Source organism: Thermobia domestica, chromosome 6 (assembly GCF_964235325.1).
Source record: "Thermobia domestica chromosome 6, izTheDome1.hap1.1, whole genome shotgun sequence".
Lineage (NCBI taxonomy): Eukaryota > Metazoa > Arthropoda > Insecta > Zygentoma > Lepismatidae > Thermobia > Thermobia domestica.
Window position 1 is genome coordinate 81,022,467 of NC_137459.1, and position 23,459 is coordinate 81,045,925.

The window sequence follows — 23,459 nt, forward strand, 5'->3', positions numbered from 1 at the left end:
TTACGTCTTTTTCACTTCTTCCGTCCGAGGATATTAGACTTCTTAAATAGAGGAACCTCTTAATGTCTTCTATTTTCTCTCTATCTAGACATACGTTTGCCCCTTCCTGTCCTGCTCTGTTCTTTTATCACTTTGGTTTTCTTCTTATTTATCTTCTTTTTTTTGTTTTTACTTGGGCGTTCAAGTTTGAAAGTGCTTCCTGCAGGTCCTTATCGTTCTCCGCTATCAGTTCTATGTCATCAACAAACCTTATTGTGCTAAAAACCTGGTCATTTAATTTTACGCCTTTCTCGTTTTTATCAAAGAGTTCTTTCATAGACTTTTCTATATAGACGTTGAACAGGAGAGGTGAAAGTCCACATTCCTTGCCTTACTCCTTTACTTATTCTTGCTTCCTTCTGATCTCTTCCGATAACAGCTGTCTGGTTCCTGTAGAGCTGGTATATTATTCTTTTCTCTGTATCCTACTTTCAGGTTCTTCAACGCTCTGAACATGATATTCCAATCTACGTTGTCGAAAGCTTTTTCTATATCTACAAATGCTATCGTAAATAGTTTGTTTATTCTGATGTGCTGTTCCATGATCAACCTTAGGCTCAGTATTGCTTCTCTTATTCCCCTTTTTCTCCTGAATCCAAACTGGTCCTTCGATAACCGTTCTTCGATTTTCTCTTCTATTCGTTGTGCAATAATGTTGCACAGTATTTTTGATGCATGTGAAAGACAACTTAGCGTTCTGTGTTCTTCGCATTTCCGTCCGCCTTTTCTCTTCGGGATACGAACCAATATGCTTTTCTCTAAGTCTTTTGGTATTTTTCCCGAGATGTACAATTCATTAATAAAATTAAATAGTTTCTTCTTTGTTGCTATTCCGAGACTCGCACATACACCTGGAGTGAAACCGTAAGATCCCGTATACTTACACCGAGAGTTAATAATACTAAATAACTGAGCAGAGTGTTAAGAGAAAGGAGTAGACATTTGTCAGTACTGGAAAGGAGCCTTGAGACCATTTAGATATTAGGAAGAAGTACATTTTATAACAAAATTATTAATTCTTTGAAATCTTTTACTTGCTACTTTTGTTCCTTTTAGATTTCACGCCACCCTTTGAAAAGACAACACATGGTGTAAAGCTTCAACTATTTGAATTAGACGCCTACCAAAATTACAGCATTGAAGTCCGAGCGTACACCAGAAAAGGCGATGGAGTCTCGAGTAAACCAATCTTCTGCAGGACTCAAGAAGATGGTAAGTATTAATGCTATTCTATAACTCAAGTAACATGGGACCTTGATCTACTTTTAAAAATAAGATGCTTCGCAATTAACTAAGATTTAATTTTGCAACAAAATTCAAAATTTCACGTGTCTACGTAATTTACTCGAGTAATAATAACGAAGCTTCATTATGATAGTGCAATCAAAACATAAATAATTTTGATGTAATTCATCTTGAAATCTATGTTGTAAGGTTTATCAGACATCATTTCTAAATAGAAATGAAGACGACTTAAAATTTTTAGAACTTACAAATTAGCATATTAGGATTAGTATACCTTGTCCTTTTAATATACAGCTACAAAATGTTACTTAATTAAGTATTCCATTAGTAAAGTAGATATCACAAATGCAAACAAATATGAATATGCGTGTGGATTTGTATTTTAAGTTAGTAACGATTTAACACAGATGTTTAAGTGTAGTTAAAATAGTATTCTTTACCTACATTATTTGAGTCCTATTGATCTTTACGACAGTACAGTGTGTCTTTAAATCTTTGTTAATTACAATACAAAAATATATTTTTTAGTAGAGCAAGGTATTCTTATCATACAGGAAGATATGGGAAATAAATGGAAATACTAAGTTATTTTAAGGTAACAACAAACTGAAATCAAACTTCCCTACATAGCCGATATGGTTACAAAAATATTATTTGAATAATTACGTGAGCTGAAAGGGCTATCCAAAAAGTAACTCTGTTTTGAAATAAAACATGACAAGTAAAGGTATATATTTTATTATATGCATTTTGAACATACATTCTTACATTACTTCTCGATGTAGTTGCCGTACAAGTTTAGGGAGTTATCGTAGCGATGAACTAGCTTACAAGTTCCATTATTATAAAAAATATATTATTATATATGCATGTGACTTCAATCATTCCTATACACAAGCCTGAAGGTCTGCGTTGTCATCAAATAACTAATTACGTTGCAAGCTAGGTCATCATATGAGAAAGCAAGTGGTAGTCACTTGCAAAATCCGGACTATGTGGCGGGTGGTCTAAAACCTCTCGGTGAAAGGCCTGTAAAAGTTTGAGTCCGCCTGGTAGAGTGCGGGCGGGCATTGACATGAAGCAGCGCTCAGTTTTCCTTGGCGTTTATTTCGAACTGTTCTTCAGAACTTTTGTAATGTTTAGAGACCAGATGTTAGACAAAACGCCTATTCTTTAATATTAAAGATATGATCAAAAATAACGTTTTAAAGTTTATATAGGGGGTTATAGTTTTATTTTAAGCCAATTTTATTTTATCTATTTTGCCTATTATTGCCTAAATAACTACTCTAGTCCCTAATATTGCCTATTCTATGCATTTTCTTTAAAATGAGACTTTATTTTGGAAAAATATATAATTTAGTATTTCACGAAAGGATTCTGCCTCTTCCGAGATAAGTGCTATTTGTAGTGATAAGATGTAAAATTTTGTACTACCAAGCGTACTGATAAAGTGCTGTAAAACTTTGGACTGCTGTGTGTACTTATAAAGTGTATAAAATTTAGACTTATGTATAGCGATAAAGTGCTGTAGAGAACTATTTACAAAAAATACATGAAATACATGTCAAGCTTTGATTTTATATATGCAGTAAAAGAAGTTATTAACAAACAGGTATGGTTCTATATTCTTCAACATTATCTGTGACGAATTTATTCTTATTTGTATTGAGTATTTATCTTCATTATTTCAAGTTACATTTTAATGCCTATTTAACAGCCTATTTAAAAAAAATAATTGCCTCTTTGCCTGCCTACTTCCAGGTTTATAATACCTAAACATCCTGTCTCTAATAATGTTTCACAATATGTTTCAGCGGTAATTGTTGCACCGCATTCCAAAAAGTCGACTAGCAGTAAATCTTCCTTATCTCAAAGCACAGTAGCCATAAGTTTTATTACAGACATGATTTGCAAGCATTTTCTTGTTTGCTTTTTGTGAACTTTTACATCCCCACTCAATGAATTATTTTGTTGTTATTATTTTACAATTAGTGTGCTTAACTCAAATCTCGTCCCCAGCAGCGATACGATCAATAAATAAATCGTCTTCTTTGTCATAGGCCTCAAGGAATATCAACGCGGCTGCCATTCGCTGAATTTTGTGTTCCTCTGTCAAAATTTTGGAAACCTATCTTGCATAAAACTCGTGGTAGCCTAGTTTTGGGTCACAACTTCATGCAATAAGCTCCATGAAATTTGAGGAAACTCAGGGGAGAGCACTATTACTTTCACGAATTTTGACATTGATTTTTGCAATTAATTCCACTGTCACAATACTTGATAGACCATTTTGGTTTTCATCATGAACATTTCTGGGTGCTACATGCTACTAGCTAGGTATATTTAGTGAATAAATTCTGATAATCACCTATATGTAATTAATGTAACCTATATTGACATGAAAATAAGCGTTTGTGTAATTATTATATTTTCAGTACCAGGACAGCCATGGGACGTCAAAGCACTTGTAATGGATTCCGAAACTATACTTTTATCTTGGAGACCTCCTCAGAAACCTAATGGGAAAATAATTAGATATAAAGTATACATGCGCTCTCTGGAAGGACTAGCTTTGGTAAGTATTTTTATTTATTATTTTTAAGTAATATGGTGTTTATTTATTTTATTTTTTATTCCATACATATTCTTCTATATGATTAAGTTACGTATCCACCGCACTTCACGATACATATTTAGTCGATCTCGAAAATAAATTATTGAATGTATCTTATCCCAAATGTCCGGAGATATTTTATAATTCAAAACTCAAATTAATATTGTAGTTTTGATAGTCATATTTTAGATTCGTAGCCAGACTTAAACTAAATTTTGTGAGATAATCTAAAGGAATAAGTACTGTTGTATTAATAGAACCATTGATTTATGTCAAGTTCTTTCTTGAAAATCTGAATATAACTTCATCGGCAGCAGTCATGGATCTTCTATTTATTATTTCTACTGCTTGACATATTATCATAGGTCTTTGATCATATGTTTCCTTTTTCTAACACCCTGTAACTTGTTCTGAAGGCATAGCCATTCACTTGTGTATACTTGGAAGTATTTTCATTGAAGTATGCTCCATTGAACAAACTGTCCATGCTAACATTATATCTTATTAAGTAATATGCTAATGCTTATTAATATGCTAATAAGTCCATGCTAATATTTCGTAATAAAATATTTACAGTACATTCCTATATGACAAAAAGAAGACGAAAATATTCAAATGAAGTGTGTTAAACTAATTATTCTCATTACGACATTTCATAATTTATCGTGCACTAATCAAGGCCAGGAGGAAAATAAGGTAAATGGAAGTACGAACATTAACAAAACTAGTATCAAAGACGGGTCGAAGGTGAGACAATGCATTATTAATAAGACACGTGAGCTTAACCAGCTTAATTCTTGTCTTGTTTCGAACATCTTCAATGCAGTTCCTTTAAAAAGAGCATTAGAAACTTAGCTAAAAGAAGAAACTTTTGGATAGATTTCTGTCTCAGAGATAGGATGAAGTTAGAATCAATAGAAGGGAATTCTAAGGTTTAACCCGCACCATTCGATTTATAATTAGATAAGGTTGTTATCTCGCCACAACAACTGCCAAATCGATATCTGCTTTCTGAATGGTATTTAATTTTATTGTGTCGCTTCTTCCATTGGTAGCTCATGTACTAAGCATCTTCTACTTTAAGCTTAAAGTCTTTATCTTAAAAGAAAATCACTTGTAAGTATCGCGGAAGTTCGATGTTACTAAACTTACAATTGTGGCACAAATATGTTACAAGACCACTATCTTGCTTTGATTTTTATTCCTTGAAATTTCTCTGTTCTTGAATTCAGCATATATTTTTTCACGTGCTTTGGCAATGGTGTATCTACGTCACGTGGATTCTACGTGGATCTACGTCACGTGGCGTAAAAACTCAACATTACATTTAACAAAGTATAACTTAAATAATACACCGGACAAAAAAATAATCATCCAACCCCCTATTTAACGAACATTGGTCAGTTTCTATAGTTATAATTAGCATTTCACTGCTTACCGCAGATGCATGATTATTGTAGTTAACTAAAGGGTGTATGTTGTTGATTTATGGAAACAGCCCAAGATGAGTCGAAGAAACAATGTGATAGAGTGAATAAAAAAACTATCGTTATGTTGACGTCTCCAACGGGAATGTTGAATAAGATTGCACGATTTCTTGCAGTATCAAAGTAGACAGTTCAACATGTCGACAAGGAATGTTCTAACAATCATTTGAACGCAAATAGACATCAGAACTGTGGTTGCGAAAACATACTAAGCTAGAAGGATAATCTGGTGAGGAAACTCATTGCGAAAAATGATAGGGATTTCCGCAGTCTGTGAATGTAGGTTCATCTCAACAAACTTCTGAAGTAACTTTACATAATGGACACTGGGAGCCTAGAATCACAAAAGAGGTCACTTCACACTGCAGCAAATGAAGTACTCAATAACAGAGACATTAAAATGTAGCTGACTGAAAATGTGTAGCGTGGTCCAATGAGTCTACTTGTATCTGTATTGTAATGATACAAGGCACAGAGGACACTGAAATCCCAGTGAAGCATTTCAATAGGATGTGAAAGCATATGGTTTAAGCTTAAGAACGTTCTATGAAGGTATGATTGTGTTTATTGTACCATGGCTTGGATCCACTTATAAAAGTGAATGTCAAAATTAACCAACATGTTTATGACATACTTAGTAACCAGTGTTTTTATTTCTCCAACATCTTGGTGGTGAATATCCAGTGGGCATTTCCATCTTCCAACATGACGAATGCTGTATTCACGAGCTCAAAGCATTTATTCACAGTTTGAGGAACATCTAATTACCCTGCTGCGTTTCGTATAGGAAAGAAAAAAGTTCCTGGTATTTAAACGCGATTGAGAATCTTGGGGGATATTTCCAGCAGTCGGTGAAAGGCAGAAATGCAGCTTCGTTCTTTCTGAAACTACAAGATTTACTGATGAGCCAGTGGATTCACATTGATGTGACATATCTGCAGCATTTTGTGCAGTTAATTCTACAAAATATAGGCGATACTACCTGGTATTACGTAACTTCTACGAGGGTGGCTACTTTTTTATGTCCGGTGTGCTTACAAGAAGAAACAAAAAGTCGCGCTTCATATGAATTAAGGGGGGCTATTATATTTAATGTACCTATATTTACTTATATTTAATGTACCTATATTTACTTATATTTAATATACCTATACCTTCTGCATCTTTAGAGAGTTCCTAAAAATTAACACAAAAGTCCAGAAACAGAAATCGTCAAGAGCGTCACTACAATTTAGACGGTAGTTTGTGGACTAGGTATCTCATCCATGTTACTAAAGGACAACGCAATTTCTTGCTAAAGTGGTCCCGTCAAACGATAGAACTGTCTTTATGGTTGGTTAGTAAACCTGGGTGGGAGTTAATCCGCAAAATGATTCATGATATGGTATGGAAGAAAGGATTAGCAGATACTCAGAGCTTGTCTACTTGACGGTAATATAATATGTAAAGCATAAATTTCATAGGTTCAGGATTTCCTTAATGAATTTTCTCAACGATTTACCATTAGCAGAAACAAGCACTTTATCTCTCTCTTTTCTTTCTTTCTTTCTTTGACGGAAAGACTTGACATTTTGAAGTACTTGTCTGAGATATTTTTTAAAGATCGTAATTCTCTTAGTAAGTGGATCTAATGATGTCCTATTTAATAAACCTAACATCACCGGATCATATATCTTCAGATTTCTTCATGTGGTCTATATAAAGTTTGTCATCAAACACGCTGCTATAATATTGACGAATTTAAACAAATAATAACTTTGCAAAACCGCAACATTTTGTAAAGAACATTCACATGTGTAGAGAATTCATGCTACTACAGAAGTGAAAAGTAACAGCAAAGAGTTTGAACACTCTTTGAGGTAGTTATATTTAGATTTAAAAAAATATCTAACTAATTATAGGTAAAGAAATAAATATGTAAAGAATTGACATTAATGTTTTAATAATAAGCCATAATATTTATATTTTACGTTCTATTTTATCCGGCAATTATGTATAATAAATTATGCGCTACATTTCCCTCATTCTATATATTTATGCACCGCTCGTCATTAAAGACGCAACATCAAGAAGGATACATCGTAGGAAGTCCAAATTCGCAAGGTATATAGAACATGGAACGATAAACAAGGAATTTGCATGATATCCCCATGAAGCAGCAGACGCATTGGTATGTCATCTAGGGACAGCAAACGGATGCCGTCCAGGAAGTCTCAGTTCAGTGAAAGACGAAGATTGCTGTGACCTGAGTGTGTACATAGGTCAAAATATGTATTACTGTTGAATGCATCAGGCCTTCTAGCAAACTTCAAAATTTGACCGTGGATTAATAGTGGTGTATTGCGAGTGTGGTTTATTCTTCCGCGACCATGGTGTCCAATTGGTCGGAATGCGGCCACAGTGTAGTGCATATGGGCTCGGTGGATCCATGAAGACAAAACACAGCAACACACTGAATTCCAATAACCGTACAATATCACGGGTCGTGAGGACAGGTGGCTTGTGCGTAAGGTTCTAGTAGATTGGACAACCACATCGTATACGCTGGCGCAAGCAGCATTCCATAGCACCCAATATCCCTACGAACGGTTCTACGTTGCCTGGCAGAGTGAGATGTATTTGCGTTCACCCATTACTGCTTCTTCCGCTAACTGCTTAGAATAGAGTGGGAGACTACAATGATGTCGCAAACGTGGTACATGGGATGAAAAATGGCAGAATATCCTCTTTTCCAACAAATCCCACTTCTATTTGCAGCATCATTATGATCACATCCATATCTGACATTACTGTTGGTAGGTACTACTTTGGGAACACTGGATTTTGCATCGCCACGTCGGATGCCATTAGATTCCGAGCCTTTTCATGCCTCCTACACCTTCCGTTAATGAACACTAGACTAGCAAACGATACATTGACGAGGTCTTGGACTCCGCTATAGCCCCTTTAATGAGGATGCAGCCGGTTATTACCAGTATATTCTATCAGGACAATGCGTGCCCTCATTTTTCATTTACTGTCCCAGACTTCCTTGCTGGAAAATGTTTCTCTGCTTCCTTGGATGGCGCATTCCCCCGATCTCGCCGCTACAGTTTGTGAGCTATGAATTGTGGCCAGCCACATGAGTGCCATCAGGTGCCATCAATGTTGCCATGCTGTCATAATGCCGGAAAAATATTTTTTGTTTTACGACACGCCATTATCACGGCCGCGGGATGGTTGCACTTGGTGTAAATGTGTTGTTCTTGTTTCAGAACGATACATTCGTTCCCATCTTACTTATTAGCATCTTTGTTTGTCTACAGAAAACGCCATAACTGCTTCCAATTTGTGACTTTTTATATTTCGTAAAATAATCGTCACATTCAAATGTTTCTAGTACTCATGAGGATGAATACCAAACCCGCTCCCTATGGTTTATATCTCAAGAATATCTACAATGACAGGACTTCCCTAGATGGCAATTTAGTTCCTTCCGCACATATGGTTCAAAAGTATTGATGCTCCGAAGTTCGAGTTGTGCGACTTTCCGGACATCGGTCATGAACAAACTTCCACTCCTAGATTATTATTATTATTATTATTATTATTATTATTATTATTATTATTATTATTATTATTATTATTATTATTATTATTATTATTATTTTGTAGTAAAATGGCTTATATCATTGGTGTATAGTTGTTAATGTAATATTGGTATATGAAATATGAAGAAAATCGTTAGAGTCGTTTCTGAGAAAATCACTTCTTTTTTTTTTCTTTTTTAAATGTTCACCCTTCAGTAAACTACTCTTATTTTGGGGGTAGGGAGGAAATTCGTGAAACTCTCCTAAAGAATATTAAGTTTAAAATGTGTTGGGTCTTTTCTCACATTTCGGTTTTGGAAATTTCAGAAAGGTATTTTACACTCGGATAAAAAAGAGCATCGAATTTTCACATTTGTAATGGTTAGATAGAGGTAATTAAGATTTTAGTTATGAATTTATATGCATTATTTCTTTTCTTCCAATATTAACACCATTTTCTTTTATCGTAGCTCCAGATCCTTTTTACTGTTGCTTAACATATAAAATGATCTACAGTTGTCAGCGCTTATCAAACCATTTGGATACAGTGTTTTAATGGCAGAACTCTTACCTCTCTGCTGCAAGGGGAAATTTTGCTTATTTTTACCTTATTATTTTTAATGGATTCCATCTTCAAACAATACGGGTACTTCTGATAGAGAAAAGAAGCCATATACCAGATTTCATTAAAATCATTTAAAGGTTTGTTAGATTTATCTCGAAACAGACGAAGGGTCAAATCAGAAATGCCGATTGAGTCGAATGTTAGAAGCTTTGCTACGCTTGCTTCAATTATTTTACTAGTTTTATGTATTTTATTTTCCCAGGGGAGCACGATTTCTCAGTGACGGAGCGTATGTCTCTGGCGGAAAAGGTCCCTGATTCGATCGAAGATCGTGAGAGTTTGTGGTGGACAAAATTGCGTTAGTGGATTCTCCCGTTTCCTCCCACATTCTCATTCTACCAATTATTCAACTATCATTCACATCAATTAACCATACTTCTCCTTTAGCCTAAAGGACTTAATAGATGGACGTAAAATTAGATTGTTTTCCACTTCCCATTAAATATTGATTATTCCCTTCACTGTCCTCAAACTCTCACCCATATTTGTTGATATCAATAGAACGATGTTTGTTAATGATCCGAGGAGGAAAAAATATTAAATACTTCCTTAGTTTATTGTATTAATTGATTGTTCAGAGTAGTTTGCCTATTAAGGTATCTGCTGACCGTTATTTTGACATTTGAAAAATATTTATTTATAATGCTCCGGATACACGTATACAGCCATTTTAAAGGTGACCCATAAACAATGAAAGATCAAGAGGTTTTTTCTGAAGTCTTTTCCTCTCAAGGGCTTTATGATAAAGTCGCTATACTAAAATTTGTCAGTACGACTGAGAGAAATCCACGAAAACCCCTATCGTAATACACCGTCGAATAGAACTTGGTTAACCGTTTATATATTCACCTGTTCAAATACACTAACAAACGATATGTAAAGCCGGTATTAGTAAAAAGGGTTACACGATATAACAAGACTTCTTGTAACCTTCTTCATTATTAGATAAATTTACAGCTGTTTTCCCACAATCTGTTTTTAAAAGTCACCACTACCATCGGTTATTTAATTTTAGTAAATAACCTAAATACAATACAGAGTATCAATTTTTAAAAAATCCATTTATGTAGCATCTACTAAAACTTTTAACCAGTGATAATGCTAGAATTTTTGGTAGGTATAGGCTCAAGCGTTTTCAAAAATATAGTGTATAACCATCTCGGTATACGCTCGTTCCTTCGTAAATTTAAAATAAATAGACACTGGACTATAAAAGTATAAGTTGTGTATCCGCCAATATGCTCATTACGTCTCTGCTTTTAAATAAACTAAAACAATCGAAAGTCGTATGTAATAAATTGTACACTTAGAGAAATTTGAAGTCATTTTTTTTTTATCTAGCATATCCCCTCATCGTTCCTGAATATCTTCATTCAGAAATCATTTAAATGAGGTGCTTTGTAGCAAAAATAGCGTATAACACTTTCATTCACCACCAGGACTAATCTTTACAAAAATATAACATGAGACTTTCATTATCTAATCCCTTAAATTGTTTCCAGGTCTAACATTATATGTACGCATTTTTTCCCTGAAATTTTCAATAATCTGTTTATCTGGTTTGCAAATATATGTACGCCAATTACTTTTTAAATATGATTAAATTGTTCTATTTCTGAAATATGTGACACCTCTCATGTGCTATTGTTAAAACATACTCTTTGAGGTACTTTATAACCTAAAATACATCTTATAAATCTATTATATAAATATTATATAAATCTATTATATATCAATTTTATAAATATTGTCTTGTAGTAACATTTTACTTTATTTTTCAATTTGTTTTTCATTGTAGGCAAAAGATGAATTCGACCTGCCACCGGAGCAAACGTATTATAGCATCACACACCTCAGATTACACCATCGATATGAATTTTGGGTAACAGCTTTTACAAGTATAGGTGAAGGTGCTAGCTCACATCGAATAGTACAGGCTCCTTCCAATAGCATACCAGCACGCATTGCTTCCTTCGGTGGCAAAGTCATTACAGTTTGGAAGGAAGAAGTAAAATTACCATGCATGGTAGTGGGACATCCAGCACCAGAACGCCGATGGAAGAAGAAGTAAATACCATTCAATTATTATTTATGTTGCATACTGTTTTCGTACTTCTTGTTGAAATGTTGTTCAGTTAAACTGTAATCGCCTCCCAACAATAATAAGGTTTCTGATACTACGCTGTCTAAGGGACATACTGGTAAACGGACACTGACAAAAGGCAGCGCAAATCAAACAAGATCATCAATAGCGTAATCGGTGGTTTTCCAGGCATGTAACTCATCGATACATCACAGGGTATATACTGCTAATACGTGCTCTCCTATGTCATACCCCTTCCTTCTCATTGCGTTTCTCTTTGTCATTCTCAAATTATTGCACTCAGATTATAGACCTATGAATATAAAATCAGGAGTACCAAAAATTTTAGAATATATTATTCACGAGCAGATAACAAGTTTCTTACAAGAAAGGAGTTTGATGAATTCTTTTCAGTCTTTTTTCAGATTGAAATAGCTCTAATCACAGTATCTGATGGTATAAGATGCAATCAAAGAAAGGGAAAATAACAAGCGTGGTATTTTTAGATTTTCAAAAGCCTTTCAGAGACTTGATTTATATACACTATTAGCTAAGTTAAGTTCTTACTTTAGCTTTTCCTCCAACGCTATTACTTCGATACTCATATTTATTCAGTCGTAAACAAGCAGTAATGACAGAAGAAGATTCATCTCAATGGATATATTTATAACAAGGGGTACCAAAAGGTGCAATACTTGGTCCGCTCTTTTACTTACTCATGATCTTGCAAAAACTATAAGCCACGCAAAATATCATTTACGCGCGGATGATGTCTAACTTTATGTCTCAGCACGGGGCCGCGGTGGCTCAGTGGTAGAGCGTTTACCTCTGGTGCGCGAAGTCCCAGCTTCGATCCCAGCTCGTGCCAAGTGAACTTTGTTGTGGACAAACACCGTGTGCGTGGATTTCCTCGGGGTTCTCCCGTTTCCTCCCACTTTCTTCGTTCCACCATTTTATTCCTTTCCCAACACCATCGTCCCCTTTAGCCTCACCGGCATAAGTGTGGGGCGTAAAACTAAAAAGATTTTATGACTCAGCAAATCCACCAAATATTCTAGAAACATTAACAAAATTAAATTAAGACTTAAGAACATCGAGATGTGGTCAAAAGAAAACGCACTCACAATCAACTCTAATAAATCTTACGCTCTTTTCATTGGATCCAAGAGAATTATGTCAATAACGTACTTAAATTATATAAAAAATATCCATAAATGATGTAATAGTAGATGTTGTTGATAAAGTAAAAAGATACGGCTCTTTTTTGATAATGATTTGAACTGAGAAAACCACGTTAACTATACATGCAGAAAAGCTTTCGGCTCTCTTCATTTCCTAAGTAGACTGAAAAAAGTTCTAACAATCGCCATACAAAAAGATCTCATGAGAAGCTTAGTGCTTTCTAGAATAGAATACTGCAGCGATCATCTATTGAGTAGACTGCAAAAAATTCAAAATGCTTGCGTCCGTTATGTATTTAACTTAATATATTCGAATTATTTAACTACATACTTTGAAACCCTGAAGTGGATGAAATTGAAGGTAAGATGTAGATATTACATACTTACAACTTTATTTAAGATATTAATTAGTAAAAAAAGGAAAAAGAAAGAAAGAAAGAAAAAAGTACCTAATATCGCGTTTTCAATATCAGTATGAATCTCAAAAATGTAACACCAGGAATAACAGAACGTCGCTATTTTCTCTTCTGAGGCATAAAACTTGTACTGTGTCAAATTCATTCACCGCCATAGCCGTGAAATTGTGGAATGGTCTTCCAGAAGATAATCGAAAGTCACCCTCGATAGTCATGTTTAGAAATAAATTTTTAAAAAATCACTAATTGTTTCACACTTACCAGCACAACCACTAAATCAAAACTTACTTCGGTGTGTATTCTATCTAACACATGGTCATTACTCTTAGTATTATTTTTTTTTTTTGTATTTTTAACCGTTTTATTTTAAATGTGTTTTCTTTCAATGTGCTTGCCATACTCGGTATGTTTTTCTTTTTTCCATAGACACACAAAAATATGTAAAAGTTCTGTGCACCGGACCCAGGGCCGGATCTTGAATCCTGCGAACTACGCGTTCGCAGGAGGCACCAAGTGGAGAGGTCGCCAAACTGGGAAAGGAATTTTGTGTTTTAAATATTAATAGTCATGAGAGAAAATGTTATGATGAAAAATGTTCCATGACAGACTGAGATACAGATAAAATACATCAAAAGGACATAAAAGCGAATATTTGAGTGATTGGCTGTGAAACACCCCTTTACAATTGAAATGGACTCGTACACCAATTGACGCCAATGCCACACTCACAAGTAATGCTAGTTTAAGGAACATTTCCCGCGTCGCAGGGAGATTTAGGATTTTTTTTTAAAAAGAGGGAAAAGTGAGATTTTACGAACTTAAGATAAAATGTAGGAAAATTTAATTTTTCAGCAGATGTTATATTAAGCATTACGCCAGTACGACTAAAGACAGCGGCATTCTTTCCACAATCCCACCATATGCACACAATACAAATGTAGTACTCTTCATTACTCTGCCGACAACCCTTCCGCCATCTTGCTAGACAAGCTAGGGAATATCACTGCCAAATATGTCTTTGAAACGGGGAATGGATCAACAAACAAAGGGAAATCAAGTGCACTTATTGCTTATGGATTGGGTGGCATTATCTCTGTAAAAAGAAATGCCTGCAAGGGTTCTCTGTCTTGTCATAAATAGTGTCCCCGCATAGTGCTTCGGCTCACTTATCACAGTTAAGGGTTGGGAGGACTGTCGAAATGTTTTTCTTACAATTAAGAAACATCTGGAACCGGCACAGATCGGACCCCATGGTATGGATTCGATGTATTTTGTTACACAGAATCCAAATTTCAAAACCCCAGGAAGATCAAACGTGTCAGTTTTTTGTTATGGGCGATTTTGGACACGGAGGATACACGTAATACAACTATGCAAAAACAGTTCTGTGCAGCGGACCCTAGTGAATGGGTTCAATGTATTTTGTAATACAGAATCCAAGTTTCGAAACCCTTGGACGACTGACCGTGTCAATTTTGTTTTAGAGGCTAAAAATGTGACGTCCCTACTCTAAATCGCTCAAGTTTTTCGCCCGTAACAAACAATTTGGCACGGTCGATCTTCCTGGGGTTTCGAAATTGAGATTGTGGGTCAAAATACTTTGAATCCATACCCTGGGGTCCGGTGTTCAGAACTTTTGATTTTTGTATTAGTGTGTTATATGTATCCTCCCTATCCAAAATCGCCGAAGTTTTTCGCCCATAACAAAAAAATGACATGACCGATCTTCCTGGAGTTTCGAAATTTGGATTTTGTGTAACAAAATACATCGAATCCGTACCCTGGGGTCCAGTGAACAAAACTTTTATTTGTTTGTGTATGTGGCTGTGTTATTATTTAGAGAAGAAAACAGACACAACGAGATTGTATTTGTAGTGTTCAATGCGAGTGTGAGCGCATTTTCCCTCCCCTTCGTTCTTCATGATGGGGACATACTTAAAATCCTGGCTTTTAACATGTGTTCTTTCGGAAGAAATGATGCGGTAAATGATGCCATGGAAAGGACGGCAAATTGTCTAGGGCTGGCTCTGGATTCAGGTACATACCCTCAGAATATTGTAGGTCTGATTCTTCTATGAGTAATTCTGTCACGTGTTCTGTCACCAGTTGGCATACTTGAGAAATCGCTATGAAACATCCCTAGAATCTTTCTATTTCAAGTGTGCCTTCGGAAAATATGTGAAATACTTCGGTACCGTCCTCCGCCAACCCCTGATGGAAAAAACGCTCCCTTTGCTTAGGGGAAAGAATGAATGACCTCGGCTGTGTTGCCAGTCGTTTGGTCTTGAAGAGTGAAGATCGTAGGCTACTTAGAATAGCTAACAACACTGCACAGCGAAGTCCGTGAAATAATTCATTGTAGCAACGCTTCCACATCCAACAATTGAAAGATCTCGGACACAGAAACTTGTCCCTCCTCTTTCGAGGGAAGTACGGGAAAACACACATCAACAGCAGCGCCAGCAGGGGTACACTTGAAATAGAAAGGTTCTAATCGACAACTATTTTAACAGGTATGAGCCACGAAACTACTATTAGGAATCGTCAGAGAATGTGATGATTTACCTACTAGCTACTACGTATCTCCTACCAACTTCAATAACTTATTTACTTTCAAAACACGAAGTGCATTGATCTTGGTGGTTGCATTTTTTATTTCCGTTCATGCTTCAGTTTTCATTCAAAATCAGATTCATGTTCATATGAATTTTGTTGTTGTTGTTGTTGTTGTTGTTTAGAATCACCCGTTACTACCTTCCGGGACACCCTTATACAGAAGCTGTGAATAAAATGTTTGATTCACTCTGCATATGCACTTTTTTGACAGGAATTATATGTAGTGTGCAGTACTGTTGGAAATAAAATGAAATTTTATATATATATATATATATATATATATATATATATATATATATATATATATATATATATATATATATATATATATATATATATATATGTTCTGCAGTCAAATTCATTTGTTTATCATCGCTTAGTTCGTTGAAAGCTCCCAATTCTACTTCACAAACTTTGCAGATAACAATTTGTCTGTGATAGTTTCCCTATTCAATAAAACTTCCCGAGAAGGACAACTCTTATATTATAAGCGTCCTTAATTAAGATCTTGCTAGATTAAAGGATTACCATTATAATACATGCTTCTTTTTCGGTCATAGTTCAAGTAGACTATTGAACAGTATAAAATCTGTACCATGGAACACGTCCATAATTATATATATAAACCGCTATCAAAAGGAAGTGATGCATCATGTCTAGCCTTTTTGTAGACCTGTTTCCTTTTACGATCAGCTAATGTAATGTAAATGCCTTTTGGCAACGACTGTAGCAGAGTATACTCTATTCGTTTTGATAAATCTCCTCTTAATCCGTAATCAAAAGAATATGACATTGTTTCTTCCCTTGACAAAACAAAATTGCATCTGTGAGTATATGTATTACAAAGTACGCAGGTATGTTTTCCTGCAGTTATTTTAATGAATGAAAATTAAAGAAACTTTCAAAAACACAGAAAATAATGTTATGTCCTTTTTCGCTGTAAATATTTGTGGTATTAAATACTAGCTAGTAACTATGTCTGTACCATATGACCACAAAAGGTCAACGAGAAGCTTGTTTAGAATGTTTAATTTTGTGTAACGCAAGCAGTCTTTATTAACGTGAAACATTTTTTTTTTTTTTTGGCTTGTTTGAAATATGTACATATTATGTTTTCAAGAATGAAAGCTTATATTTAAAATACATGTTGAAAGCTTAGAAAACAATGTAATATTGTACATTTCGTTTTGCCATACTCTCTAAATTCTTTTGTTACATATTGCAAATGCAGAGTGCTCATTACACACGTAATGACCCAAATTCCCATACCTCAAACACAGCCCAAGCTGTACTTTTTATTTAAAAAAAAAAATCATTTTACAATGATGTATCGTATATAAAAGGATAAAACTATTGACTCAGTGATCATTTCAGAAGATTTTGGCCAGGGGGAACTTTCAATCAGGCGCGCACCCAAAAATTTTTGTTGGGGGAGGACCAAACTTTTTGGGGTTCAAGTTTTTGGGGGTCCAATAGTACAAGTCACTACGTCTACGTATGTAGTATTGAAGGGGTATTATTCTCCACCCGAAAAGACGATAAATAATTGTAAAATACTTCTACCTATATTTTCAGAAAAAAAAGTGATAGAACTAGAAGGTTTTTTTTATATAAGAGAAGGAATACACATGAAGTGTAAGACCAAATATTCATGCTACATCAATCATTTCTCTATTAAACATTTATAGTTGTATTGAGAAAGTGTAGAAATGTATGTTGAGTGAAGAAGCTGGGGATATCCAGATCTATTAGACTCCCTTCGGTACGTCCCTGCTTTCAAACACACAGGTCGTGAAAGAGTGGTACAGCGAAAAATACTAGTATCGAATGCGAGACGATCCGAGACTGACCCGGGGGAATTTCAAAGCTCTGGGGGGGAATTTCCCCGGACCACCCCCTGAAATGATCACTACACTGATTCACTCGTTAATATCTCCAAAATTATTATGTATGGAACCTTGAAATTTTACATAAATGTTTTTCTTGTATTCTAAGCTGTCGATAAGACGGATTTTTTTAAATGTGGCACCTTAGGTAGGATAACAGGACTTGAATATATATATATATATATATATATATATATATATATATATATATATATATATATATATATATATATATATATTTATATTTATATTGTCGTTCGTGAGATCTCCAGAATTATTATACAACCTTGAAACTTTGTATAAATATTTTGCTTGCAAATTTATTCTGAAGATCAGAAGGTTTTTTTTTTTTTAATGTAGCCCTAAGGTTGGATAAGCATGCTTGAATGATTTTGTGTCGCTCGCCAGATCTCCGAAACTATTAGGCACAGAACCTTGAAATTTATTTTCCATGAAGTTAAAGCTGTATATAATATGAGATTTTTTTGCTGTAGTCTCTAAGAGGGGATAACAGGGCTTGAATGATTTTTTGCTGTTCGCCGGATCTCCAAAACTATAAAGTGCACTACCTTCAAATTTGTATAAATGTTTTTCTTGAAGTTTAAGCTGTATATAAGACGATTTTTTAATGCAGCTTCTAAATGTAGCTTGAATGATTTTTTGCCGTTTGCCAGATTTCCGAAATAATTAGACATAGGATCCTGAAATTTAGTATAAGTATTCTTTTTGCACTCTAGGTTATAGGTAAGACACTATTTTGAGAAGTACCTAAGCACCCTAAGGGATAATAGGGGTTTAAATCATGTTTCATTATTCACATGATCTCTTTGAACCTTAGGCCGAGAGTGATGTAGAGTGTCACGAATTAAACATTTCCTTCAATTTCTGCTAGATCTGTTGAACTTTTTGGGTGTAAAATTTGAAATTCTGTTCAATTTTGCTCATTGAATCTTGTGCTGATAGGATGGAGTTTTACAAAATGTTAACCTAAGGGGGGAAACCGGGCTTCGACTGCTTTTCGCTGTTTACCAGATATCTAAAACAGTCTTAGATAATTTAATTTAAAAAAATGTTTTCCTCATACTCTAGACTGCGGATAAGATAGACATTAATAAAATGCAAGATTTAAGGGGGAAGAAAAGGGGGATACAGTAAACCTATTCTTGATTTAGGAAGTTGAAATTTTCTAAGACGAAGTTTTGAGTAATTTTAATTCGAGGCATACGTAGGTTTATTGAAAAGTTTAGCTTTACTATTTCGAATTTCTTTCGAAATGCTTAGTATAACAGCCAAGAAGTTCGTACACTATGACATATGCAATATGAATATCTCATACTAGAAGACAACTTAGCTAATTATCGACAGGAGAATTAAATTTGAGGGATATATATTTTGAGTAAGGATTTCCATGAAACGGAGAAAATCGGATTTTGGGTGTAAGAAAGCAACGATTTTAGATAACTTTGACAAAATAGGCGCTTTTAAAATTTTATTATTTGGAATGATGGAGTTTGACTAAAATTTTGCCCAATGATTTCTATGAACTTCAGTGAATCCACTGTTTCTGGATGCTAGAAACTGACTTGGCTTGATCTGGATGTAGTAAAAAGTCATTTAGGAACAATTTAGGGAGCACTTGTGAGCATAATTTCAGCGAAATCAAACTTGCGTTGACAAGTAGTTGAAACAAAAAAAATGTATCTATGTAACTTTTAAGTATCTATCATAAACCTTATTTTTCCTTTCAAAGAACGGACATTTTATTCGTCTATTATATAAAAGCGAGTTTTTATCTGGTAGAATAAGGCAACATATATATATATATATATATATATATATATATATATATATATATATATATATATATATATAAGTATGTGATTTAATAACTCTTGTACTACCCTACTGATCTCGATCAAATTTTCAACATAGATCAGGTTTGGGTCTGGGATGGTGTTTGTCATTTCACTTTGTCGCAGACGGTGGAACTTAGGAGAGGGGAGGGGAAAATACTTTAAAATAGTCAAAAATGACCGATATTAGTGTCTAGCCCATAGTTTTCGGTGTCGTTGAGACGAACAGTGACACTTCCAATGCCGTTTAAAACCAAATTCAGCCCTTTACTTCCAAATTGAAACGTATTCACCACATGCGAAGAATGGATATCCTGCTGGTAACTACTAAATCAATTGAAATGATATTTCGCATGATTAACAACCTTAGCCTCCCCAAGGATTACAGCGTTTGTCCAGAAAGTAATGAAACTGTCGCGCGGCATTCCAGTCGCCAGTAGCACGCTCCGCGGGGGGGTTGTGGTGGAAGTTCCAAGCTAAGCAACGCACTGGGTGGGACGCAAAACATTGCACAGAAACGTTATGTTCGTATGTTGAACATATTTTTTGTATGGTGTTCAAAGTAACTCCACCTATGAGGTTACTTTGCACGAAAGTTTACATTTCAATAACTATGGTCATACTGAATATTTACTAATGAACTTGCACTGTTTTCCTTATACATCTATATGTTTAAAATACAGTGTTCTAAATCATTATGTTTGTAAGTTATATGCGATTTTCTTTACAATTGCTTAAATCTTACTGTACATCTTATTCTTCCCGGGCATGTCAGTTAGCCTGGGAATTGATAGAGGCAGCAGCGCCAAAGGCGTTGCTCTTCGTTGTCTATTTCCCCTATTTGTTTACTTAAAGGTAGGCTTGCAGACGGCAACGCCAAAGCATGAGACAGTGAGGGGATGGGAGACATTACGGATTTTTAACTTAAACTTTCACTGAAATAAGTATTTTAAGGGGGTGAGAGATTCACGTACGTTACTTCCCATAAATCTGTTCTACTCCTGCGAAGACTAGGCATTTCAGGCTAGTATTTTATATTTTAATCAATTTAATATCATATACAGGGTTTGTCCAGAAAGTAATGAGACTGGCCGCAGCGCAGCGCTCCAGTCGCCAGTTGCACGCTCCCCGAGGGGGTTGTGGTGAGGGGTCCAAGCTAAGCAACGCACTGGGTTGCAGCCGCGTCCAAGCTCTGACGCAGTGAGGATCACGCGTGGCGCGAAAGCTATTTATGAGTTTTCACATGGCAGAGAATGTGAGAAAGGAAGCTTTCGCTGGAGCAGCGCTACGTGATTAGATTTTCCTTTCACCTGGGCAAAATCGCTTCCGAGACGCTTACTTTGTCAATTGTGTAATGAAAATGGAAAAGGCTGAAAGTGCCACAAAGTAAAATTTCCAGTATTCAATAAAAACTTCCTAAAACTGTACTTTATCCTTTACGGTGCTGCTCCTTGCGAATGCTCTAGAAACTAGTGGGAATTTTTCTGACACTTTGGACCTTCTCTAGGTTATTGGCGATGTCGTTTACAACACATTCCATGCAAAACATCGATTTTTTATTTTTTGGCACTTTCAGCCTTTTCCATTTCCGCTACACAATTAGGCTTACAAAGACGACACCTTGTCAAGGGCCCAAGTTTTCCAGTGATTCGGTGAGTTGAAGAACGTACGGGAGACCGTTGAAGACATGGAGCGAATTGTGGTCGGAGTCCAGAAGATTGGATACTTTGGCCACGTTTTTGTCCAAACCACTCATTGAAGGGCGTTCAGAGCAAAATTTCATCGCGTAGAGCTGCTCCAGCGAATACACCCCATTTCGCATGTTCTCTGTTGACAAAAATTCAAAAACAGCTTTGGCGCCACGCGTGATCCTCACTGCGTCAGAGTTCGGACGCGGCTGCCACCCAGTGCGTTGCTTAGCTTGGACCCCCCCCCCTCTACAACCTGCGCCGCGCTGCGGCCAGTCTCATTACTTTCTGGACAAACCCTGTATATGATATTAAATTGATTAAAATATAAAATACTAGCCTGAAATGCCTAGTCGTCGCAGGAGTAGAACAGATTTATGGGAAGTAACGTACGTGAATCTCTCACCTCCTTAAAATACTTATTTCAGTGAAAGTGAAAGTTAAAAATCTGTAACCATCCCCATCCCCTCACTGCCTCATGCTTTTGGCGTTGCCGTCACCAAGTCTTCCTTTAAGTAAACAAATAGGGGAAATAGACAATGAAGAGCAACGCCTTTGGCGCTGCTGCCTCTATCGATTCCCAGGCTAGCTGACATGCCCGGGAAGAATAAGATTATGTATTATTTCAAAATAAATAAGTTAGGAATTTCTCCACGCCTTCGTTAAAAGCAAAGAAATGAGTGAAGTGAATATCCTAGAGCAACGTTTTCAGAAACGACGTAAGAATATACAATTTTTCATTTTTGTCCCTAAGTTTCCTTCATGGAAGAGGGAAATTCAAGTTTTCAGAAATGAAATTGTAAAGTTTTACTTCCGACGGTTATGCCGCCTAGGCTAAGGGAGACGGTGGTGATGAGAAATGAACGAAATGAATGAAGAAAGTGGGAGGAAACGGGAGAATCCCAAGGGAACTCACGCACACGGATTTCTCCACCACAAAGCTCACTTGGCGCCAGCTGGGATCGAACCAAGGACTCCATGCCGCAGAAGTGAACGCTCTATCACTCTTTTTAAGTTAACTGATTCACCTAACTTGCTTAACTACTTATTACTAGGTTTCTACTTAATTTTACTTGCTTTTTACTCGTTTAACTCGCTTTTCCAGCAACCCAGAAAGACAGGGGACACGAACACAGAAATATCGACGATAGTTAAAATTCCAAAGGCTCTTCCACCGGGAATCGAACCCAGCATCCCATACACCAAAGGCACAGGTGCTAGCCAGTTGACCAGCGTGGAGAGCTACCAATGGCCCCTTTCGAATTTTCGAAATGAAATGAAATGAAATGAAATCTTTGTTTTACGTCCCACGGTTATGCCGGTTAGGCTAAAGGAGACGGTGATGATGAGTAATGAATGAAATGGTGGAATGAAGAAAGTGGGAGGAAACGGGAGAACCCCGAGAAAACCCACACACACGGTGTTTTTCGAATTTTCGAGTTTTCTCCTTTACTTGTATCACGAAACCTACATTTGTGCCAAATTTACAGGCTGCATTTCTACAAGAAGTACTAGATTTTCAATCATTGTCTTAACGACATAAGTGATGTGACAATATGTAGACATTGCCTCTCTTCCCTAAGTTTCCTCCATGCAGGGGAAAATTCAGAGTTTCCGTATTTTTTCCCCTTTAATTCTAATACAAATCCTATACTTTTGTCAAATTTCAAGTTTTCATGTCTACAAGAAGAACCCTGTAGATTTCGAATTGTTGTCGTAAATTACGTTATTATATGTAATTTCTCCCTTGCCTCCTAATTTTTCTCCTTGGAGGAAGAAAGTTCCAGCTTTCGGATTTTTTTTCCCTTTACTTGCATTATAAATTCTACACTTATGTCAAATTTCAAGTTTCCATGGCAACCGGAAGTACTCTATAAGTTTTAAATCAAGTGACGTAACTAGGGGAAGACGGGGCAATAAGAGACAAAATGACTGGTAGTTTGGTTTATTACCAGAAAACCAAAAAAAAAATCCACAGCTTACTGTATCTTTCTATGTACAAGCCTTTAAAAAAATCATTGCTTTTAGGCCACTTCTTTACCTTTTCTTTCTGTCTTTCAAAAAGTGTCTACCAAAAACTTTAGGTACCTAAAGTCAGTCTTTTTCGTGAACATTTTTTTACAACTGAATTATAAAAATTTCTAAAAAATAGGT

The 23,459-nt window shown here is 35.7% G+C and overlaps 1 protein-coding gene across 5 annotated transcripts in view; it reads left to right on the forward strand.

The window, feature by feature from the left end:
* Positions 1–23,459, forward strand: part of LOC145688072 (cell adhesion molecule Dscam1-like) — a 1,774,182-nt gene that overhangs the window by 1,676,522 nt on the left and 74,201 nt on the right. For all 5 annotated transcript variants that reach the window (XR_014131839.1, XR_014131838.1, XM_081761792.1 and 2 more), the window contains exons 23-25: positions 1,096–1,251; positions 3,723–3,862; positions 11,381–11,649. Coding sequence is in view for 3 of the 5 variants with exons in the window: in XM_081761792.1 (XP_081617918.1) it covers positions 1,096–1,251; positions 3,723–3,862; positions 11,381–11,649 (565 nt within the window). In the remaining 2 variants the exon portion in view is untranslated. The remainder of the gene's footprint in view (positions 1–1,095; positions 1,252–3,722; positions 3,863–11,380; positions 11,650–23,459) is intronic.